This window comes from Nicotiana tomentosiformis, chromosome 8 (genome assembly GCF_000390325.3).
Source record: "Nicotiana tomentosiformis chromosome 8, ASM39032v3, whole genome shotgun sequence".
Lineage (NCBI taxonomy): Eukaryota > Viridiplantae > Streptophyta > Magnoliopsida > Solanales > Solanaceae > Nicotiana > Nicotiana tomentosiformis.
Genome location: NC_090819.1, coordinates 22333237 through 22354802, shown reverse-complemented (window position 1 = coordinate 22354802; position 21566 = coordinate 22333237). Strand labels below are relative to the sequence as shown.

Genomic DNA, 21566 nt, shown 5'->3' with positions numbered 1-21566 from the left:
ATGTAACGCCCCGATCAGTCATTTTGAGTATTTTAGTTCGGTTCCCCTATTTAATTCCCCCTCTATGTTATAGTGTGGTTAGGTGACTTTCCGAGGTGGTTGGCTTGGGTTTCGGAGGGGTTTAGGAGTGAATTGGGACACTTAGTCCCAAAGCTGGAGAATTGACCAAGGTTTAACTTTGTGTAGATAACTCCAGAATGGAGTTTTGATAGTTCCGATATCTTCGTATGATGATTTTAGACTTAGGCGTCTGTCCGTATATCGATTTTGAGGTTCGTAGGTCGTTTTGGCTTGAATTAGCGAAAGTTAGAAAGTTGAAGATTTGGAAGGTTCGGAAGTTTGATCCATAGTTGACTTTATTTCCTTGTTAATTAATTAATTATTGAGTTACCTCACTCGAAGTTATTATTTTTTGAAATGTCTTCTTGTTGAGTTTTGGTGTTGAAGTCGTAAAAGTCATTATTACATTGAGGCAAAGTTGTTAATCATTGAAATACCCTTCTTGTTGAGCCATTCAATTTCAATTTGCTAATATTGAGACTCTTGTACACATTATGGTTGAGACATGGGATGTTTGTCGTGGAAATAATGATATTGTTATTTCTTATAGAAAGTACTGGCATTTAGGCATTTGAGGTATGAGTTGTGATATGTTGTGATATTGATACACATGCGGTGGTATAAGGCCAGGGGTTGATACGCATGCGGTGAGATAAGGTGAGCTTGATACGCGTGTTGCTAGTAGAGGAACTACTTGAAGCCACACAATGTGCTAAGGTGGGCTAAAACGCGGGTAGCTATTTCGGGAAAAATAATTTTTAAACCTAAATGTAAGGCTCTCGCAGTGATACAAGGAAAGATTGTGATTGTGATTATGAAATGAGATTTACGAAGTGGTATTTCGGTTGTGATTCTTGTTGTTGTCTCTCATTTACTTCACTTGTATTTATCCGCATTATTTTCTTGATGTTCTTATTATGTATTTCTTCCTTATTGCATTTATTGCTTTAAATTCAGTTGTAGTCTATGTTGTTGTATTTCTTTATTGCCTCATTTTTCTCGTGTTCATTTTTAGATTGTATTATACTTGTTAAATTTATTTTTCTTATCCTAGTAAGTGTCTTGACCTGACATTGTCACTACTCTACCGATATTAAACTTGATACTTAATGGGTACCATTGTGATATACTCATACTATGCTTGTGCACATCGTTTTGTGCAGATCACGGTACCTCATACCAGGCTAGACACCAGTGAGTAGAGCTTCCAGATCGGAGACTTCAAGGTATACTTGCTTGCATTCGCAGGCCTCGGAGTCATCATCTGTCCTTGTTTTTTTCTATTGCATACTCCTTATTTAGGCAGTGATGTATTAGGGATGTTTCAGTATACTCGTGTAGAGCTTATGACACAGTCTCACCGGATTTTGGGAGTCATTGTCAGCTGGATTGTGGAGTTCTTGTATGATAGTTGGTTGGTTTGAATTTGAAGTTCTATTATTGTTTCTGTTATTTCTTCATGTATGTTTGGCTTACCAAGTCTTAGAGACTAGGTGCCATCACGACATCCTACGGTGGGAGATAGGGATCTAGACATAATCTTTGTACACAATCCCTACATTACTAATTCCTATATTATAAATATATATCTTGCATTATTAATCCTTTCATTACAATAGTTGCATCACTAACCACGCATAATTTGGTTCTTAAACCAAATGGCCCTTTAGTTTAATATTCATACCAAACGAAATCAGCAACGCCAGTTGCTTGTTAGTTGTTAGCCTTATCAGCGGGAATTACTAACATAACCACTAATATGAATAATTATATTCACACGTCTTAGTGCATGCACTTTGTTTTTTCCCCTACCCTCTCACATTTGACTTTGAATCTTTCAAATTCAAGTTGTATTTCTTTTACATTACTAAGAAATGGGTTAAGAGAATTTTCACTTTCACTAAAAAGGGCAACATAAGGGAGGTAAAGGCTGTTGGGTGCGTGTATATATAGTAACAGAAGACTAAGAAGGAAAGTTCATTACTGAGGGGATTTGTTAGGATCGAAAAACCGGGTAGTGCGGAATTTAGATAAATAATGTTATAATAACAATAACAAAGACAATGCAAGTTGGTAATGTGGGCTTCGACGATGCTACATGCATATAAAACAGGAGATGGTACCTATCGCCAAAGTAACTGATGTATACCGTTGTAGTAGTGCATCTAACATACCATTTCAAGATTTGGATTTTGGACGGGGAAAGCCTATTAGAGCAACCATGCCCAGCAGTCCATTTAGCAAGATGTTTTACATGATGAGTACACATGATAGAGGAATAGAAGTGGTTATCAACTTGAATGAACAACAAATGTCAGTTTTTGAGAATGATAAGGACCTTCTCGAATTTGCAACTCCTGCTCATGTTCACGACTAGGGTCTCAAATGGCCAGTTGGGCTGAATTTGAACTCGTCAAAATGGGTTGAGTAAATAATTGAGCGGGTTATGCGTTTTGTCAAGACGAACTAAACAATGAATTATAATCAAACCCGGCCTACTCTTATCAAGTTTTTATTTCTTTGTTTGTTTCCTATACTATATTTAATTATAAAACAAAACTAATAAAAAAGAAATTCTCTTTATTATAGTTATATAGTATAACATATCAAATCAAAAAACATTTGTTTTTTGGAAAATTATTTTGATAAGGACCATGGATTAATTTGGGCTAATTTTAGATGGGCTGAATTAGGTGGGGTCAAAATAAATTGACTTATTAACCCGTCCAACCTTGAACGGATTGTGCGAGTCATATTTTCTTGGACTGTTTTGCCACCCCAAGGACATTTTTTATGAATAAGAGATATGTATTGAAGCTTTCAACAATATTGGAAGTGAACAAATTCTTACATGTGCACCACGTGTGACAACGAGCTTATTCAATTTTACTTCCCCTTTTCAATTCAGCAAGGTTATAAATACGTTTCTAAATTTATCTATTTGCTTTTTGTTGTATTGTTAATTTCTTGTAATTCACAAACTTTTTTAGTATTTATTTTTTTCTCCGAATGCTTTGATTGGGACATGCCTATCCTTCGGGCCATTTTATTTTTGTATTAGTGAAAACTAGACTGGTCATGTGGGTCTATTAAATGGTGATATGTGTAAGCAAAGTGGAGAGTGACATGCAATGATGATATGTGAAATACCCTAGGGTCAAACAAGTTCATATGTTGCCCAATAATTTCGGAATAAAACACAGGAAGACAGTCCCGAATCTTATGGAAAAAGTCATTAATAGCTACGAATATAAAAAGAATCAGTCAACCCCTAATTACACGAGATTTGTCACCGTAAGCTCAACCGCCTTATCAGCATGAATTATTAACATAACCAATAATTTGAATAATTATATTCGCACGTATTAGTGCATGTCGTTCTTTTTTTTTTTCCTACCCTCTCTCATTTGACATTCGATATCTGCTGGCAAGAAGACATAACTGGAATCTTTCAAATTGTCACTTAAAGAAGTTAGTCAAATTGTATTTCTTTTACATTAATAAGAAATGGGTTAAAAGAATATTTTTTTTGAAAGGCAACATAAGGGAGGTAAGGGCTGGTGGGTGGGTGTATATAAGAATCATAAGACTAAGAGTTAAAGTTCATTACTGGGAGTGTAACGACCTAACCGGTCGTTTTGTGCTCTAGCGTGTTGTACGGCGGTTTGAGGTCTTGAATAGCTTCACATCATGTATTATGACTTGTACGCGTAGTCGGAATTGAATTTCGGGAAGTTCGAAGTTGATTCGGAAGAAAATTCTCAATTCGGAAGCTTTAAGTTGGAAGGTTTGACTAATGTTTGACTTTTGAGTAAACGACCTCAGAATCGGGATTTGAAAGTTTCAATAGGTTCGTATGATGATTTCAGACTTGGGCGCATGTTCGGGTTAAGTATCGGGTGGCCCGGGAGCATTTCGGCGCTTATTTTGGAAGTTGGCATTTTGAAGGTTTTACAAATTCCTAAGTTTGATATGAAGTAGACTTTGGCATTATCGATGTTCGTTTGAGATTATGAGCCTTGGAATAGGTTCATATCGTAATTTATAACTTGTAAATAAAGTTTGGCATCATTCCGGAATGTTTTGATATGATTCGGACACATTCGTCGAAGTTATGTTTAAAAGTTAAAAGAAAGACTTTGATCATCGATTAACGATTATGATGATATTAGTGGCGTTTCGAGCCTTTGGATAAGTTTGTATAAGGTATTGAGACTTGTTGGTGTGATTGGAGGTGGTTTCGGACCAAGTTTTGATGCTGCTGGTGTGCTTCGCGATCGCGTAGGTAGTCCTGAAATTGCGTAGGTAGTCCTGCGATCACGAACAAAGCTGATGAAGGGCCCCGATTTTTCTGTTCGCGAACGCGAAGAAGGACTTGGTCCAACTTCGCAAACGAGAAGAAAGCTAGGAGGGGATGGCTATGAGGCAGAAGGCCTTCGCGAACGCGAGGGGTGGAGCGCGGAGGAGAAAGCCGGGGTCAGCTGGGCATCGCGAACGCGATGAGTTGGTCGCGAATGCGTAGATTAGTTGGGCACCTGGGAGAAGTTGGCCTTCGTGATCGCGAGGCTTTTTCCGCAATCGCGAAGAAGAGCGGGCCTCAGCAGATTTGATTTAATACAGGATTTGGGTCAATTTCTCTCTCATTTTCACTTAGTTGGGTGATGATTGGAGCTCTTAAAGAGGAGATTTTCATCATCTATGGCAACGTAAGTAATTCCCACATATTTTTAGTTAATTACATGGGTTCTACAAGTATTTAAACATGAAATTTTGTAGAAATTGAGGAATTTGGAAGAAAATCTAGAATTTGGTATTTTTAAATTTTGACAACGAAATTGGACATGGAATTGGGAATAAATTATATATTTGAGTTTTTTATGTGATGAATAATGTTTATCTTCGAAAAGTTTCGGAATCCGGGCACATGGGCCCTAGAGTTGACTTTGTTGACTTTTCGAGCGGAGTTGAAAATTGTTATAAATGGATTAATTTTGAGTGTTGGAGTATATTTTTATTGGTCTTCATGATTGTTTGATTAGTTTCAGATCGATGGGAATTGGTTTGAGGTGCTAGAGAGGCGTTGGAGCAGGTTATGGAACTTCGAAGTGAGGTAAGTCTCCTGTTTAACCTTGTGAGGGGTATTATACTTATTACATGCTTCATGTTATGAGAGCTATGCACATATGAGGTGACGAGTGTCCGTGCGTATGCTAGAGTTCTTGATTTGTTAAGGTAGACTTAGATTGACGCCATGCTTTAATTGTACTAATTGAGTTATTCATGCCTGTTTAATTATTTTATTTCGCATTACGACATGAGACTAGACTAACATAGAGTAATGGACTCGCTATTTTAAATATTTGATGAGCTACTTCATTAGCCGTGGAAAATTATGCTTCCCTTACGAATTTCTTTCGCGTTGTGCGTATTCATCGAAATATTTTCTTAAATTTCATAACTCACATGTATATTCAATGAGTTGTCCAGACATAGACCTGCCTTGGTTTGTACAGTCAGAGAGAGAGTCTGTCAATTTATCGAGGGGCTCAACTATGGTATTAGAATCAGCATGGCTCGAGAGCATGAAATAGATATCCCATATCAATAGGTGGTAGAGATCGCACATAGACTGGAGGTTATGTGGAGTCGTGAGAGAGAGGACAAGGAAGCCAAAAGGCCTCGAGATTCTGGCGGATGTAATGGTGCCCGTGCCTCAGTTGTAGCCCGTCATGGCAAGGGCTATCTGAGCCGTCTAGTTCATTAAGCACTTCCAAATTCTAGTAGTGCTCCGGCTATTTCCAGGTCTTACGTTGCCCATTGTGCACCGCCACTGCCTAGTGCACCTTATGCACGAGTGCTTTTAGCGGTCAGTCTAGCCGACCAGGCCCGAGCCAGTTTTAGTAGCCACTCCCACCGAGAACTTTCTTTGAGTGTGGCGATACCCGACATATGGTGAGGGACTGCCCCAGACTCAGGAGGGGTGCACCTCCATAGACTTCTCAGTTCCTGGTTGCTGCTCTAGTTATCGCTCCACCTGCACAGCGAACCGAGGGTGGAGGTTAGGCGGGTAGGGCTTGCCTTAGAGGGGGAGACCAGGCCAAATGTTAAGCTTTTCTGAGGATGATGGAGGTGGTTGCATTAGACGCAGTTATCACGGGTATTGTTCTAGTTTGTAATAGAGATGCATCAGTCTTATTTGATCCAGACTCCACTTACTCATATGTATCATCTTACTTTGCTTTGTATTTGGGTATATCTCATATATCTTTGAGTTCTCATATTTATGTGTCAATGTTTGTGGGAGATTTTATTGTTGTGGACCGTGTGTATCGGTCGTGTTTAGTTGTTATTGGTGGTTTTGAGAGCAAAGTTGATCTATTGTTGCTCAGAATGGTAGACTTTCATGTTATCTTGTCCATGGACTAGTTGTCGCCCTATGATGTTCTTATACATTTTCACGTGAAGACTGTGACATTGGCTATACCAGGTTTTCCACGATTGGAGTGGAGGGGTACTTTGGATTATGTTCCTAGCAGGAATGTGCCCTTCCATAAGGCACAATGGATGGTTGAGAAAGGGTGTGATGCATACCTAGCCTTTGTGAGACATGTCACTATTGATACTCCTACCGTTGAGTCAGTTCCGATAGCGAGAGACTTCTCAGATATATTTCCAGCGGATCATCAGGGCATGCTGCCCGATAGAGATATTGATTTGGTATTGACTTGTTGCCAAACACTCAACTCATTTTTATTCTACCATGTCGTATGGCCCCAGCGGAGTTGAAAGAGTTAGAGGATCAGTTGCAAGAGTTTCTTGATAAAGGTTTAATTTAGCCTAGTGTGTCACCTTGTGGTGCTCCGGTTCTGTTTGTGAAGAAAATGAATGGTTCAATGTGCATGTGTATTTATTATCGACAGTTATACAAGGTTACAGTGAAGAACAAGTACCCATTGCCGCACATTAATGACTTATTTGATCAGCTATAGGGTGTCGGAGTGCTCTCAAAGATTTATTTGTGGTTAGGGTATCATCAGCTGAAGATTCGAGATCCGGATATGCCGAAGACTGCTGTCAGGACTCGGTATGGTCACTGCGAGTTCCTTGTGATGTCATTTGGGTTGACCAACACCCTAGCAACATTTATGCACTTGATGAACAATGTATTTCAATAATATCTTGATTCATTCGTCATTGTGTTTATTGACAACATCTTGGTGTATTCCCACATCCAGGAGGATCATGAGCAGCACTTGAGGATATTGCTCTACGCCTTGAGAGAAAAGAAGTTGTATGCAAAATTCTCAAAGTATGAATTCTGGCTTGATTCAGTGGCATTTTTGGGGCATTTGGTGTCGAGTGAGGAGATCAAGGTAGATCCGAAGAAGGTTAAAATAGTGTAGAGTTGGCCCAAACCGTCATCATCTATTGAGATACGGAGTTTCCCTGATTTGGCTGGATATTATAACTATTTCGTAAAAAGTTTCTCATCCATTATTGCACCTATGACCAGATTGACCCAGAAGGGTGATCCTTTCAGATGGTCCGAGAAGTGTGAGGATAGCTTTCAAAAGCTCAAGACTGCTTTAACTACAACCCCAATGTTGGTGTTTCCTACGGGTTCGGGGTCTTACACTATGTACTATGATGCGTCACGTGTTGGGCTTCACGCGGTGTTGATGAAGAACGCTAGGGTGATTGCCTATGTCTCTAGGGAGTTGAAGGTTCATGAAAAGAATTATCCAGTCTAAGACTTGGAGTTAGTTGGCAGCTATTGTTCATGCCTTGAAGATTTGGCGGCACTATTTGTACGGTATCCCTTGTGAGGTTTACATCGACCACCAAAGTCTCCAGCATTTATTCAAACAAGAGAATCTTAATTTGCGGTAGCGGAGGTGATTAGAGTTTCTTAAGGACTATGATATCATTATTCTATATCATCCCGAGAAGGACAATATGGTGGTCGATGCCTTGAGTCGAAAAGTGGTGAGTATGTGTAGTTTGGTATATCTACCGGCAGCGGAGAGGCCATTAGCATTGGATATTGAGGCCTTGGTCAACTAGTTTGTTAGATTGGACATTTTAGAGCCTAGTCGTGTTCTTGCTTGCGTGGTTTCCCGATCTTCTTTATATGATCGCATCATAAAGCGTCAGTATGACGACCCCCATTTGCATGTCCTTAAAGACATGGTGCAGCACGACGATGCCTAGGAGGTTTCTATCGGCGATGACAGTGGGTTGCAAATATAGAGCCAATTATGTGTGCCCAATGTAGATGGGTTACGTTATTTGATTCTTCGGGAGGTCCACAGTTCGCGGTACTCCATTCATCTGGGTGCCGCTAAATGGATCCTTATGAGAGGCCCTATATATGGGAAATGGTATCGTTCTCCAGTTGGTCGGTTTGAACCGAGAGAGGATACGTTATTGCGCACGATTTTAGTTCGAGATGCCTTGGAGAAGGTCAAGTTGATCTAGGATCGCCTTCGTACAACCCAATCTAGATAGAAGAGTTACGCGGATCAGAAGGTTCGTGATGTTGCATTTATTGTTGGAGAGCGAGTTTTGCTCCAAGTTTCACCCATGAAGGGTGTGATGAAGTTCGGGAAGAAAGACAAGTTGAGCTCTACGTATATCGACCCATTTGAGATCCTTGAGAGAGTAGGAGATGTGTCCTAGAAGCTTGCATTTCCACCTAGTCTATCTACAGTTTATTCGGTGTTCTATATTTCCGTGCTCCGGAAGTATCACGGTGATCCGTCCCATATTTTAGATTTCAGCTTAGTCCAATCGGACAAGGAGTTTTCTTATGTTGAGGAGCCGGTGTCCATTTTGGACTGGCAGGTGCGAAAGTTGAAGTCAAAGAACATTGCTTCAGTAAAGGTTCAGTAGAGGGGTTAGCCAGTCGAGGAGGTGACTTGGAAAACAGAGCATGATATGTGTAGCCGTTATCCGCATATTTTCACCACTTCAGATATGTCTCTCTACTCGTTTGAGGATGAACGTTTGTTTTTATGGGGGGAAACGTAACGACTTGGAAGGTCATTTTGAGTATTTTAGCCTCGTCCCCCTATTTATTTTCCCCCTCTATGTTATAGTGTGTTTAGGTGACTTTCCGGGGTGGTTCGTTTGGGTTTCGGATGAGTTTAGGAGTGAATTATGACACTTAGTCCTAAAGTTGGAAGCTTAAGTTAAAAGAGTTGAACAGAGTTTGACTTTTGTGTAAACGACTCCAGAGTGGAGTTTTGGTAGTTCCGATAACTTCGTATGATGATTTTGGACTTAGGCGTATGTCTGGATATCGACTTGGAGGTCCGTCGGTCGTTTTGGCTTGAATTGGCGAAAGTTAGAAAGTTGAAGATTTGAATGGTTGAGAAGTTTAACCGAGAGTTGATTTTATTGATATCGGGGTCAGATTCATATTCCAGAAGTTTGAATAGGTATGTGGTATCATTTATGACTTGTGTGCAAAATTTGAGCTAAATTAGAGTTGGTTTGGTATGAACTAGTGTTAGTTTTCAAAGTTAAATGTTCATGGATTCAATAGGTTCGAATTGGGTTGCGATTTGTTGATTCGATGTTGTTTGATGTGATTTTAGGCCTTGAGTAGTTTCGTTATGTGTTTTGAAACTTGACAGTACGTTTGGACGGGGTCTCGGGGACCCCGGATGTGATTTGGATTTTATCCGAAACTATTTGAGACTTGGAAGGAATTATGCGCAGCAGAGAATCCGGTGCAATCGCACCTGTGCATTTTGGACCGTAGGTGCGTCCCCGCATATGCAGCCTATGAGCCGCAGAAGCAATTTTGGGCCAGGTGGGCTGTGACCGTAGGTGCGGTCCTTCCTCCGTAGAAATGCCACCTTTCCGTAGAAGCGCCCCCTTTCCGTAGAACCGCTCTATGGTCCGTAGAAGGGCTTAGCCCTGGATTAAGTGAAAGTCGCACCTATAATGGAATTTTTGCAGATGCAGCTATTGGTCCGCAAAAGCGGAACCACTGGATAGAAAAAGGGAAGATCGAGGGTTTGTTCCCATTTTTAATCTTTTGAGTTAGAGACCTCAGTTTTGGGAGATTTTGGAAGGGATTTTCAAGGAGTTGATCGGAGTAAGTGATTTTATCTCGTATTTGGCTATTACACATGAATCCATCGTTATTTTTACCATTTAATTAATTAGTGTTTTTAGTTGGAAAAATTGAAAAAATTATGAAAATTTCCTAAGCTATATTGTGAGGGTTGAAGGTCGTCGATTTGGGGTTAAAATTGAATAATTTTAATATGGTTGGACTCGTTATTGAATGAGTGTTCGGATTTTAAAAGTTTTATCGTGTTCCGATACGCGAGCTTGGGATTGACTTTTTTATTTTCTTTAACGATTGTAACTTTATTATTCGGAATAGTTTCCTTTGGTTTGTATTTATGTTATAAAGTTATTTTGGCTAGATTCCGGCCGTTATGAGTTGGATATTCGCGGAAAAGGCATACTAGTGGATTGAGTTAGCTTGTTTGAGGTAAGTATCTTGCCTAACTTTGTGCGAAAAAATTACCCCATAGGATTTGGGTTGATTGTGCTATTTGTGATATGTGAAAACTGTGTACGCAAGGTGACGAGTGGGTACACGAGTTATATGTAGTAATTGACCGGTTTAGGCTATTTAGATTCTTTTCATGCCTTTAATAAAATTTCCATAACATGTTATATCTTTCATCGTTAGTCTATCCTTATATGCTTTATTTGACATTGTTAATACTTGTCTCATCTCATACTTGTTATTTTCTCCTACATGCTTAGTTGATGTTATTTTTTATTTATTGCCTTGTTAATTAATTAATTGTCATATCTTTGAAATGTCTTCTTGTTGTATTTTGGTGTTGAAGTTGTAAAAGTCTTTATCACAATGAGACAAAATTATTAATTATTGAAATACCTTTCTTGTTGAGCTATTCAATTTCAGTTTGCTAATATTGAGACTCTTGTACACATTATGGTTGAGCCATGAGCTGTTAATCGTAAAAATAATGATATTTTATTTCTTATGGCAAGTTGTGGCATTTGGGCATTTTAGGTACGAGTTGTGATACGTTGTGATATTGATAAATATGCGGTGGTATAAGGCCAGGGGTTGATACGCATACGGTGAGATAAGGTGAGGTTGATACGCGTGTTACTAGTAGGGGAACTACTTGAAGCCACGCGATGTGATAAAGTGGGCTAAAATGCGGGTAGCTATTTCGGAAAAAATAATTTTCAAAACTAAATGTAAGGCTCCCACGGTGATACAAGGAAAGATTGTTATTGTGATTATGAAATGAGATTTACGAGGTGGTACTTCAGTTGTGATTCTTGTTGTTATCTCTCATTTACTTCACTTGTATTTATCCGTATTGTTTTCTTGATGTTCTTATTATGTATTCCTTCCTTGTTGCATTTATTGATTTAAATTCAGTTGTAGTCTATGTTGTTGTATTTCTTTATTGCCTCATTTTCCTCGTGTCCATTCTTAGACTGTATTATACTTGTTAAATTTTTTTTTCTTGTCCTAGTAGGTGTCTTGACCTTACATCGTCACTACTCTACCGAGGTTAAGCTTGATACTTAGTGGGTACTATTGTGGTGTACTCATACTACGCTTGTGCATATCGTTTTGTGCAAATACAGGTACCTCATACCAGGCTTCGCACCAGTGAGTAGATCTTCCAGATCGGAGACTTCAAGGTATACCTGCTGGCGTTCGCAGGCTTCGGAGTCACTCTCTGTCCTTATTTTTTTCTACTGCATAATCCTTATTTAGACAGTGATGCATTAGGGATGTTTCAGTGTACTCGTGTAGAGCTTATGACTCAATCTCACCAAATTTTAGGAGTCATTGTCAGCTAGATTGTGGAGTTCTTTTTTGAAAGCTCGTTGGTTTAAATTTGAAGTTCTATTATTATTTCCATTATTTTTTCATGTATGTTAGGTTGGTTGGTTGGTTGGTTGGTGGTTATCAAGTTTTAGAGACTAGGTGTCATTACGACATCCTACGGTGGAAGATTGGGGTCGTGACATTATCTTTGTACACAATCCCTACATTACTAATTCCTATATTATAAATATATCTTGCATTATTAATCCTTTCATTACAATAGTTGCATCACTAACCCCGCATAATTTGGTTCATAAACCAAATGGCCCTTTAATTTAATATTCATACCAAACGAAATCAGCAACGCCAGTTGCTTGTTAGTTGTTAGCCTTATTAGCGGGAATTATTAACATAACCACTAATTTGAATAATAATATTCACACGCCTTAGTGCATGCACGTCGTTTTTTCCCTACCCTCTCACATTTGACTTTGAATCTTTCAAATTCAAGTTGTATTTCTTTTACATTACTAAGAAATGGGTTAAAAGAATTTTCATTTTCTGTAAAAAGGGCAACATAAGGGAGGTAAAGGCTATTGGGTGTGTGTATATATAGTAACAGAAGACTAAGAAGGAAAGTTCATTACTGAGGGGTTTTGTTAAGATGGCTGTTTTATCAACAATAATCTCCAAGAAAATAGTCAAACCCTTGTCTCCCACCCCATCAACTCAAAGATGGCACAAGCTTTCCCTTCTTGATCAAGGCATAGGTAACTTTTACATGGGCCTTGTGCTTTTCTACCCAAAACACCAAGTAGATATCTTCCAAAATGGACCAAAACAACTTTGTATACTTCTTGAAAACTCATTGTCAAAAGCAATAACTTATTACTATCCATGGGCGGGAAGTTTAAGAGACAATGCTACCATTGCCTGTGATGATACTGGGGCTGAGTTCTTGGAAGTTCAAGTGAATTGTCCAATGGATAAAGTTCTTTATCACCAAGATTCAAGCATAAAAAATATAACATTTCCTCAAGGTGTACCCTTGAGAAATGCTGCAGATGGTGCCTGCTTAATTGTATCTCAACTTAGCCATTTTGAGTGCGGAGGAATAGCAATCAGTGTGTGTCTGTCACACAAGGTGGGCGATGCGCGCAGCGCCCTCTTCTTTGTGAGGGATTGGGCTGCATTAACTCGAGAACCAAACGCAGAATTAGTATGTCCTCCATATTTTGTCCAGGATTCCTTAATACCGTCACCATCTGATGGTCCTCTCACCTTCCCAATAATCGTGTCAAAACCAGAAGAACGTATAGAACTCGAAAAGAGGTTCTATTTTTCTGCCTCAAAGATAAGAGCTCTCAAAGATTTGGTTTCTGCTGAATCAGGCGTCGAAAATCCAACAACGACTGAGGTTGTGAGTGCACTTGTTTACAAAAGTGCTGCTATTGCCAACTTGGGTTCATCTCATGAGCAATCTCGGTTGATCCTACTATCAGATATACGAAAAGAAATTTCACATTCAGCACCACCAACTTCCATCGGCAATATTCTCACAATCTTTTCCACACCAATATATAACAACAAAGGTGACCTTAGGGTGTCAAAGTTAGTAGCCGATATAAGAAAGTCCAAACATGAGCTTTCTAACAGAGATAATTTTAAAGAAAATGAGTGGGCTTCGGCGATGCTACATGCATATAAAACAGGAGATGGTACCTATCGCCAAAGTAACTGTGATGTATACCGTTGTAGTAGTGCATCTAACATACCATTTCAAGATTTGGATTTTGGATGGGGAAAGCCTATTAGAGCAACCATGCCCAGCAGTCCATTTGGCAAGATGTTTTACATGATGAGTACACATGACAGAGGAATAGAAGTGATTATCAACCTGAATGAACAACAAATGTCCGCTTTTGAGAATGACAAGGACCTTCTCGAATTTGCTACTCCTGCTCATGTTGAGGACTAAGGATGTCAAATGGGCTAGTTGGGCTGAATTTGAACCGGTCAAAATGGGTTGAGTAAATAAATGAGCAGGTTATGCGTCTTGTCAAAATGAGCTAAACAATGAATTATAACCAAACCCGACTTACCCTTATCAAGTTTTAATATCTTTGTTTGTTTCCTTGTAATTTGTTTAATAATAAAACAAAACTAATAAAAAAGAAATTTTCTTTATTATAGTTATATACTCCTTCTATTTCAATTTACGTCAACCTATTTGAGTGGGCACGGAATTTAAGGAAAAAAAAAGGCTTTTGAACTTGTGATGTAAAATGAGGCACATATATTTTGTGTGGCTATAAATTATTGCATAAAGATAAATTACTTACAAATATGAAAAAGGACCATTCTTTTGGTCAAAGACCTAAAAATATATATTTATATAAATTGAAACAGAGTGAGTATAACATATCAAATCAAATTATTATTTTATTTTTTTGGAAAAATTATTTTGATAAGTATCATGGGTTGATGGGTGAAATTCAAAAATAGCCACGTTTACAAGTGGTAACTGAAAAATAACCACAATTTCAAAAGTAATCGAAATTTAGCTATTTTTCATGTAAATATAAATTTGAACGAAAATAATGTTCAAAATCCGAAAAATATTCCAGCATAATATACTGGAATTCCAGCAGTGCAGAGTGTAGTATCAGTACAACCGACCCCATGTACTGGTAAGTGTCGACCCTAACCTCGACGAAGTAGTGACGAGGCTAAGGCAGGTCATTTACATTAATCTGTGCGCAATAATAATAATAACAACAATAATAGAAATAAAACAGGTATCTCTTTTCAACAATTGAAGCCAACTCGACAGTCATAACCAATTATTATTTCAACCAGTTTTCGTTGCGGCGTGCAACCCGATCCCACAATATATTCACATTCAATTCCGTTGCGGCATGCAACCCGATCCTCCAATATATTCATTTCAATTAATTCTATTGCGGCGTGCAACCCGCCCCAACAATATAATTCCTCAATAAATTTCCGTTGCGGCATACAACCTGCTCCAACAATATAAACTTTAAATAAATCTGTTACGGCGTGCAACTCGATCCCCCAATATAAACTTTAAACAACTCTGTTGCGGTGTGCAACCCGATCCCCCAATATATTTATTTTCATTTCCATTGCGGGGTGAAACCCGATCCCCCCCATATATTTTAACAACTCTTAAATGTAATATAACTACTCTAATAAATACCACGTTCAATGAGAAACTATTAAGCATCAAGGCATACAATAATTATAATTCATTTTTGAAACAAACAATGACAAGTAGCAATTAATTATGGAAATCAGGGCGAAAATAGGCAGTATAATATTTAATATGTTAAAAGTCAAGTAGCAATTAAGAAACATAAATCAAATAAGCATGTGACAATAATTACACAAATTCAAGAATTAGTATTTGACAAGGAATAGGAGAGAAATAATTATTTTAATGATTAATTCGTGTCTTAAAATAATTTAAGATATTTAAATAATTAAGCAAACAATTAAATTGACAAAGTATAGGCACTCGTCACCTTGCCTATAAATCGTTGCACATGAAATTCACAGAGCAAATAATTCAGGGGTTCTATTCCCTCAAGTCAAGGTTAACCACGACACTTACCTCGCTTTGCAACCAAGTTCAAGAATCCAATAAACCTTTACCTCACGAATTCGTGTCCGAAATCCTCAAATCTAGTCATAAACAACTCAATATACTCAATACAAATCGTAGGAATTAATTTCATATGAATTTATTAATTTTTCGGATTAAAATCCGAAATTCATCTAAAAAATCATCAGTGGGGCCCATGTCTCGGATCTCGAAAAAACTTACGAAATCCGAATACCCGTTCCGAGACGAGTCCAACCATACAAAAATTACCAAATTCCGATGTTAAATGGACCTTCAAATCTTAATTTTTTGTTTTTAGAAAGTTTTATAAAAATTCCAATTTCTTCCATCTAAATCCGAAATAAAAGATGAATATAGACATGGATTTATGAAATATAATCACTTTTGATTATAGAACACTTACCCAAATCAAACTAGTGAACACCCCCTTTGGAATCGCCAAAATTCGAGACTCAAAAACCCCTTCTACGACGCGTGGGCCGTTTCTGCTATAGCCCATACGCTTCTACGGACTATCCGCTTCTGCGAGGCATGGCTCGCTTCTGCCAGCTCGCTTCTGCGGCCAAGACTTTGCAGAAGCGAAGGCACCAGAAGCAGCAAACTTTCAGATTTTACTTAAGTCCAATTCTTGTTCCGATTTCGATTCGAATCATAATCGAGGTACTTGGGACCCCGTCAGAATATACCAACAAGTCTCATAACATATTACGGACTTATTCGGGGTCTCAAATCACGTCAAATAATGTTGAAATTATAATTCACACCTCAATTCGAACTTTTAAGTTTTCAAACTTTTTAATTTACAGATCTTGTGCCACAACATGTTAAATGAATCCGGAATGATATCAAATTTGGCAGACAAGTCATAAATGACATAACAGAGCTATTCAAATTTCCAAAATTGGATTCCGGCCCCGATATCAAAAAGTCAACTCCGTGGTCAAACTTAAAAATCTTTAGCCTTTAAATTTTTAGTTTCCGTTAAATGGTCATAACATGAGCTAGGGACCTCCAAATTAAATTTCGGACATACGCCTAAGTCCCAAATCACGATACGGATCTACAGGAACTATCAAAGCACTGATCTGGATCCCTTTGCTCAAAATGTTGACCACAGTCAACTTAGTTGAGTTTTAAGGCTCTATTTCACATTTTAATTAATTTTTCATATAAAAACTTTTCGGAAAATTATACGGACTGCGCATGCAAGTCTAGGAATGATAAATAATGCTTTTCGAGCTATTAGAACATAGAATTAATTATTAAATTTAAAGATGACCTTTTGGGTCATCATATTCTTCGCCTCTAAAACAAACATTCGTCCTCGAACGGAATTAGAAAAGTACCTGAGCTGGTGAAAAGGTGTGGATATTTACTCCGCATGTCCGACTAAGACTCCCAGGTAGATGCTTCTACCGGATGACCTCTCAATCGCACTCGAACTGATGGATAACTCTTAGACCTTAACTGTCGGACCTGCCGGGCTAGAATAGCTACTTTCTCCTCTTCATAAGTCAAATCTTCGTCCAATTGGACTGAGCTGAAACCTAATACATGGGACGTATCACCACGATATTACCGAAGCATAGACACATGGAACACCGGATGAACTGCTGATAAACTAGCTGGTAGTGCAAGTGTGTGGGCTACTTCACCCACCCTTTCAAGAATTTCAAAGGGTCCAATATACCTAGGGCTCAACTTGCCCTTCTTTCCAAACCTCATTACACCTTTCATAGTTGAAACCCGGAGCAATACTCTTTCTCCAACCATGAATACAATATCACGAACCTTACGGTCGGCATAACTCTTCATCCTCCTCCATAAATAATGCTGCCACAAATCTTGATACATTTTGGCGGCACCTAGATGAATAGAATACCTGGAACTGTGGGCTTTTTCTAGAATAAATTCACGAAGCCCATCCACATTAGTCACACAAATACGACCCTGCATTCGCAGAACTCCATCTTCCCCTACAACAACCTGTTTGGCATCACCGTGCCGCACCATGTCCTTGAGGACAAGTAAATGAGGATCATCATACTGTCTCTCTCTGATGCGCTCATATAAAGAAGACCAAGTGACTGCGCAAGCTAGAGCCCGACTAGGTGCTGAAACATCTAACCTCACAAAATTAGCCAAAGTCTGGACATCTACAGCTAACGGTCTCTCACCAACCGGAATATAAGCAAGGCTGCCCATACTCACAGCTTTTCTACTCAAAGCATCGGCCACCACATTGGCCTTTTCGGGGTGATACTAAATGGTGATATCATAATCTTTCAACAACTCCAACCATCTTCTCTGCCTCAAGTTAAGATCTTTTTGTTTGAACAGATATTGAAGGCTACGATGATCAGTAAATACCTCACACGAGACACCGTAGAGGTAATGCCTCCAAATCTTCAGTGCGTGAACAATGGCTGCCAATTCTAAGTCATGAACAGGATAATATTTCTTGTGAACTTTCAACTTCCGCGACGCATATGCAATCACCTTGCCATCTTGCATCAATACTGCACTAAGCCCAATGCGAGATGCATCACAATACACCGTATAAGATCCTGAACCAGTGGGTAATACCAACATTGGCGCCGTAGTCAAAGTAGTCTTGAGCTTATGAAAGCTCAACTCACACTCGTCTGACCATCTGAATGTGGTACCTTTCTGGGCCAGTCTGGTCAATGGGCTTGCTATAGATGAAAACTCTTCCACGAACCGACGATAATAACCTGCCAAACCCAGGAAACTTCGGATCTCTGTAATTGAAGTAGGTCTAGGCCAATTTTGAACAACCTCAATCTTCTTAAGATTCACCTTTATGCCTTCTGCCGATACAACATGCCCCAAAAAGGCAATTGAGTCTAGGCAAAATTTACATTTTGAAAATTTGGCATATAACTGATTATTTTTCAAAGTCTAAAGCACACTCCGAAGATGCTGGTCATGCTCCTCTCGGCTGTTGGAGTAAATCAAGATATCATCAATGAATACAACCACAGAAGAATTCAAATAGGGTTTGAATACCCGATTCATCAAATCCATAAATTCTGCTGGGGCATTTGTCAACCGAAATGACATCACTAGGAATTTGTAATGTCCATACCGAGTTCGAAAAGCTGTCTTAGGGATATCAGATACCCTAATCTTCAACTGATGGTAACCAGAACTCAAGTCAATTTTTGAAAACACCTTGGCACCCTGAAGTTGATCGTATAAGTTATCAATACTTGGCAGTGGATACTTGTTCTTGGTAGTAGCCTTGTTCAACTTCTGATAATATATACATATTCGCATTGAACCATCTTTCTTCTTTACAAATAATACTGGTGCACCCCAGGGCGAGATACTAGGTCTAATGAATCCCTGATCAAGCAAGTCTTGTAACTACTCCTTCAATTCTTTCAACTCCGGCGAGGCCATACGGTATGGTGGGATAGAAATGGGCTGAGTGCCCGGAGATAAATCAATGCATAGGTCAATATCTCTATCGGGTGGCATCCTCGGCAAATCTGCAGGAAATACTTCTGTAAATTCACGAACAACTGGTATTGAGTCCATAGAAGGAACATCCGCACTGGGATCGCGAATAAAAGCCAAATAGGCTAGACACCCTTTCTCGACCATACGTGGAGCTTTCATATAAGAAATAACCCTGTTGGCAAAATGACCAAGAGTTCCCTTCCACTTTAACCGGGGTAACCCTGGCATGGCTAGGGTCATTGTCTTGGCATGACAATCTAATATAGTATGATAAGGTGCCAGCCAATCCATACCCAAGATAACATCAAAATCTACCATATCACGAAGTAGAATCCACACTAGTCTCAAGACTACCAATAGTAACCACATACGAATGATAAACATGATCTACTACAACAGAGTCTCCCACCGGTGTAGATACACACACAGAAGCACTTAGAGAATCACAAGGCACAACCAAATATAAAGCAAAATATGAGGATACATAGCAATAAGTAGATCCTGGATCAAATAGAACTGAAGCATATCTATGGAAAATTGGAATATTGCCTTTTATCATAGCATTAGATGACTCGGCCTCAGGCCTAGCTGGAAAAGCATAAAATCAGGGCTGGGCCCCACCACTCTGAATTGCGTCCCTGGGACGGCCTCTAACTGGCTAGCCTCCACCTCTAACGGTCTGACCTCCACCTCTAGCTGCCTGACCCCTACCTCTAGCTGGCTGAGCAGGCAGTGAAGCAACCGGTGTCGGTATGATGGCAAGAGAATCCTGCCGAGATCTATTACTCGACAACCTAAGGCAATACCTCCTAATGTGACCAATGTTCCCATACTCATAACACCGATCCTGATACCATGGCTGCTGAAGCTAAAGCTGACCCGAACGGGCCGGATAACCGCTATAGTAACTTTGGAGTGGTGGTGCACTAATAGGAGCTGAATGTGCACTAAATGCTGGCTACCCAGAGTAAGGCATAGTAGGACCGTGACTCCCTGAAGCACCAGGTGATGTCTGAAGTGCTGAATGAAATGGTCTGGGAGAATGACCCCTACCAAAATTACCCCTGCCTCCAGATGAGACACCATTGAAACCACCGAACTGACGAGGCCTCTTATCAGATCACTGCTTTCTCTCCTATGCAAGAACCATCTCGATCCTCCTCGCGACATTAGCAACCGCCTGAAAGGAAATCTCATTTCCGGTCTCCTTGGCCATCTGAAGCCTGATAGGGTAAGTGATTCCCTCAATAAACCTCCTCACTCTCTCTCCCTCAGTAGGTTGTAAAAGGAGAGCATGACCGGATAAATCCACAAAATAGGACTCATACTGAGTAACAGTCATACTTCCCTGCTGTAGACGCTCAAATTGTCTGCTGTAATCCTCTCTCAATGTGATAGGGAGGAATTTCTCTAGAAATAGCCGTGAAAACTTCTCCCAGGTCAATGCAGGCGATCCAACTGGTCTAGTCAATGTATAATCTCTCCACCACCTCTTGGCGGAACCCGTCATCTGAAATACAGCAAAATTGACCCCATACTATACATATGTTCCATAGCACCTCATGGCAACGGTCAAGATAATCCTGTGGGTCCTCAGAAGGTGTACTACTGAAGTGAACTAGAAAGAGCTTAGTAAACTTATCCAGTCTCAATAAGGCCTCAGAAGACATGGCAGGCCTATCACCGGCCTGTGCCGCAATAACTGGCTGAACTACCCCAATTGGCGGGACTGCTGGAGCCTGATTCTGGGGAGCCATCTACTCTGGAGCGGGAGTAGTGGAAGTTTGTGCTCCTTCCCCAGCCTGTGAGATGGCTGGTGCCACTGGAAATGTACCATTCTGGGCCACACCCTCCATAAGACTCACCAAACGGACTAGAGCGTCCTGAAGCACTAGAGTAGCTATGAATCCTTCCGGGACCTGAACTGGTTCAACTGGTACATTCTAAACTGGAACCTCCTTCTGAAGATCCACATGAGGTTCTACAACAGGTGCTGCTGCTCGAGCTCTAGACTGAACTCTACCTCTGCCTCGGCCTCGACCTTTACCCCTGACCATAGTTGCCATCGGGGGCTCTGGTCCCTGTTCGTCGGTAGATGTATTACATGTCCTCGCCATCTATGAGACAATAAGAATAGAATGGTTCAATCATCGATGATAGAATAAAATCGCACGACAGAATAAGAAAGAAGTGATATTGTTCCTAAATTTCATAGCCTCTGAAAGATAAGTACAGACGTCTCTGTACCGATTCTTCAGACTCTACTAAGTTTGCTCGTGACTCGTGCGACCTATGTAACCTAATGCTCTAATACAAACTGTCACGACCCGAAATTTCCACCTTCGGAACCGTGATGGCGCCTAACATTTTACTTGCTAGGCAAGCCAACGTTAGAATATAATTATCCATTTAAACAAAATTTTAAATTAATTAATACCAAGGAAATAAATACGGAAATAATGTCTCAAATAATCCATAATAATCGCGATATCTACCATCCTAGAACTGTAGTCACAAGTGCACGAG

The 21566-nt window shown here is 39.7% G+C and overlaps 1 protein-coding gene across 1 annotated transcript; it reads left to right on the top strand.

The window, feature by feature from the left end:
* The first annotated feature begins 12569 nt into the window (after positions 1 to 12569).
* LOC104120177 (acyltransferase Pun1-like) lies at positions 12570 to 13883 on the top strand. Its single transcript, XM_009631902.4, has one exon. The coding sequence runs from the start codon at positions 12570 to 12572 to the stop codon at positions 13881 to 13883; it is 1314 nt and encodes a 437-aa protein (XP_009630197.1).
* Positions 13884 to 21566: the final 7683 nt, after the last annotated feature.